The 2915-nt window shown below is 63.3% G+C and overlaps 1 protein-coding gene across 1 annotated transcript in view; it reads left to right on the top strand.

Moving 5' to 3' along the window:
* EPHA2 (EPH receptor A2) overlaps nt 1-2915 on the top strand; it is a 32188-nt gene that overhangs the window by 17125 nt on the left and 12148 nt on the right. Inside the window, exon 7 of the mRNA XM_040645830.1 lies at nt 2648-2801. Coding sequence (XP_040501764.1) covers nt 2648-2801 — 154 coding nt within the window. The remainder of the gene's footprint in view (nt 1-2647; nt 2802-2915) is intronic.

Raw genomic sequence — 2915 nt, 5'->3', positions numbered from 1 at the left:
CCACTTGGGCAGCTGCCCAAGCCCTGAGCAGCCCTGCACCATGGGCCCCGTGTCTGGGCAGCTTCCTGCCTGTGAAGCCAGGAAGGGGCTTGGGGCATGGGCAGGATAGGGTGGTGGGAGGAAGAAGCCTCTGGAGTCAGGTGCCTGAGCCCCTAGCCGGCCTGGCCAGGACAGGACCTTCCACCCGGGGAGGAAAAGCTGCTTCCTGGCTGCCCTTGCGGGTGGCGGAAATGACTCGGTCCTGGAAGCAGCTCCACAGAAGGTGCTGGGGGCCTGGCCTTTCCTGCTTCCTGGTGGGCCAGCCCCGGAACAGGAAGGCAGTCAGGTCCTGGGGTGGGGGGACACCTGCAGGGGTGGCATCCTGAGCGGGCATGCCTGGCTGCTGGGCTGAGGCGGTGGTGACAGTGGGTCAACAAAGGCCAGCGGTGAAGACGCAGTTACTGGGCAGCTGGAAGCCTAGGTGGGGCCCCATCGGGCTGGTCTGCACAAATTAAAGGGGAGGAGGCAGGCGGGCAGCATGGTCCGTCCGGTGCCGAGCCAGGTGCGAGATAGGCTTCTCGGGTGAGATGTGAGCCTTGCACGCCAGGCTCGGGTGTGGCCCCAGTTGCAAGAGCGGACGGGGAGTGTGCAGAGCTTTGGAGCACACGGGTGAGGCACTTCCTGGGCGCCCAGCGTGAGCTGGACGCTTGCCGTGCACTCTGTCATCACGAGATGCTTTACCAACAAGAAAACGGGCCCAGAGAGGTTCAGCGACCTGCGTGGGGTCCCCACGACGAGGTCTCACTAGAAAAGTCGCCTCGGGTGGGAGCTGGTCGAACTGACGCCTGTCCCTGTGTCCGGCAGCCTGCTCTCCTGGATTCTTCAAGTCCGAGGCGTCCGAGAGCCCCTGTTTGGAGTGCCCCGTGCACACGGTGCTGGCCCCCGAGGGGGCCACCTTCTGTGAGTGTGAGGAAGGCTACTTCCGGGCCCCGCAGGACCTGCTGTCGATGCCTTGCACTCGTGAGTCTTGCCGTGGTCAGGGAGGGCGGCTGGGGCAGGGGAGGGGGGACGGGGACGTGGCCTGCTGCTCGACGCGTCCAGGGCACCCGGGGCTGAACTCTGGCCTCTGCCCTCTGTGCAGGCCCGCCCTCCGCCCCGCACTACCTCACGGCCGTGGGCATGGGCGCCAAAGTGGAGCTGCGCTGGACGCCCCCCCAGGACAGCGGGGGCCGGGACGACATCGTCTACAGCGTCACCTGCGAGCAGTGCTGGCCCGAGTCGGGCGAGTGCGGGCCCTGCGAGGCCAGCGTGCGCTACTCGGAGCCGCCACACGCGCTGACCCGCACCAGCGTGACGGTCAGTGACCTCGAGCCACACATGAACTACACCTTCGCCGTGGAGGCCCGCAACGGTGTCTCGAGCCTGGTGGCCAGCCGCAGCTTCCGCACCGCCAGCGTCAGCATCAACCAGACAGGTGAGGGCCGGGCGTCAGCGGGACGGCCACCCAGGGCTTGGCTGTGTCCGGAGGGAGGCAACAGCCGGGGCTTAGAAATCCGAGCTCGGTGACCTCTCTCAATTTCCTCCCTATCGAGAGGATTCAATAAACTATTATATATGAAGCTCCTAGAACAGTGCCTGCCCACAGACAGGCTATCCCAGGGGTCAGCTGTTGTTTGAATTTTATTAGCCACGCGCTCATAGCTACTCGGAGGGGGCCCCAGGTGTGCCAGCCCGTGGGGTCCAGGGCGGGCGGCTCTGTGCGCCGGAGCCAGAAGAATCCCAGCTTGGGATCTGAGGAGCCTGGGCCGTGGAGGGGACTGGGTCTGGGGGCACTCACCCCGCCCCCAACTGCCCCCATGTGGCTCCTCACACCCCTCCCCCGCACACCGTCCTGCCCAGAGCCCCCCAAAGTGAAGCTGGAGAGCAGCAGCACCACCTCGCTGAGTGTCTCCTGGAGCATCCCCCCGCCGCAGCAGAGCCGTGTGTGGAAGTATGAGGTCACCTACCGGAAGAAGGTAACTCAAGGGGTCAGGGCTGAGCCCGGCTGGGCTGTACGGAGAGGACTGATGGGCCGCATAGATGCTTAGCGCATTCGGCCTATGAGGGCACTGGGGTCGCGGTCTTCGTGAGAGTCACCTCTCCCGGGTCAGCACAGCGGAGAGTTGTGGGAGAGAAGACACAGTGTTCTGGAATCCCCAGAAGAGATAGTCGGGGTAGGGGAAGAGCCAGGGCTCGGCAATCAGACAGACCTGGGTTCGAGTTTGGGGTATGCCTTTGCTGGCTGGAACGTTGAGCGACTCACTTCATTTCTCTGAGCCTCCGTTTCCTCTGCTGTAAGAAGAGCGTCAAGGGGCATCTGGGTGGCTCAGTTGAGCATCCGGCTCTTGCTTTTGGCTCAGGTCATGGTCTCAGGATCATGGGATTGAGCCCCGAGTTGCGTTGGGCTCCACGCTCAGCAGGGAGTCTGTTTCTCCCTCTGTCTGTCCTTGCGCTTGTGCTCATGCTGTCTCTCAAATAGATAGTCTTTAAAAAAAAAAAAAGGTAAGTAAAATCTTAAAAAAAAGAGAAGAGCATCGAGTTTGCTAACGTAAGCGAGCTGCCTTGCTGAACTGGGCAGGGATGGTCTCTGGGGGCCGAGCTGACGCCCCCGCCCTGCCCTCATCCACAGGGCGACTCCAACAGTTACAACGTGCGCCGCACCGAGGGCTTCTCTGTGACCCTGGACGACCTGGCTCCGGATACCGTCTACCTGGTCCAGGTGCAGGCGCTGACACAGGAGGGCCAAGGGGCTGGCAGCAAGATTCACGAGTTCCAGACGTTGTGTGAGTCGGGCACCAGGGCGTGGGCCAGGCCAGGGCCGGGAAACAGAACGGTTGGGACGTCTGGGGGGAGGAAATGGATCAAAGAACGTAGACATGCCCCCCTCCTGGTCAGCC

The sequence above is a fragment of the Ursus maritimus genome, unplaced genomic scaffold (assembly GCF_017311325.1).
Source record: "Ursus maritimus isolate PB19 unplaced genomic scaffold, ASM1731132v1 scaffold_32, whole genome shotgun sequence".
NCBI lineage: Eukaryota > Metazoa > Chordata > Mammalia > Carnivora > Ursidae > Ursus > Ursus maritimus.
This window is presented reverse-complemented; position numbering and strand designations above follow the sequence as displayed.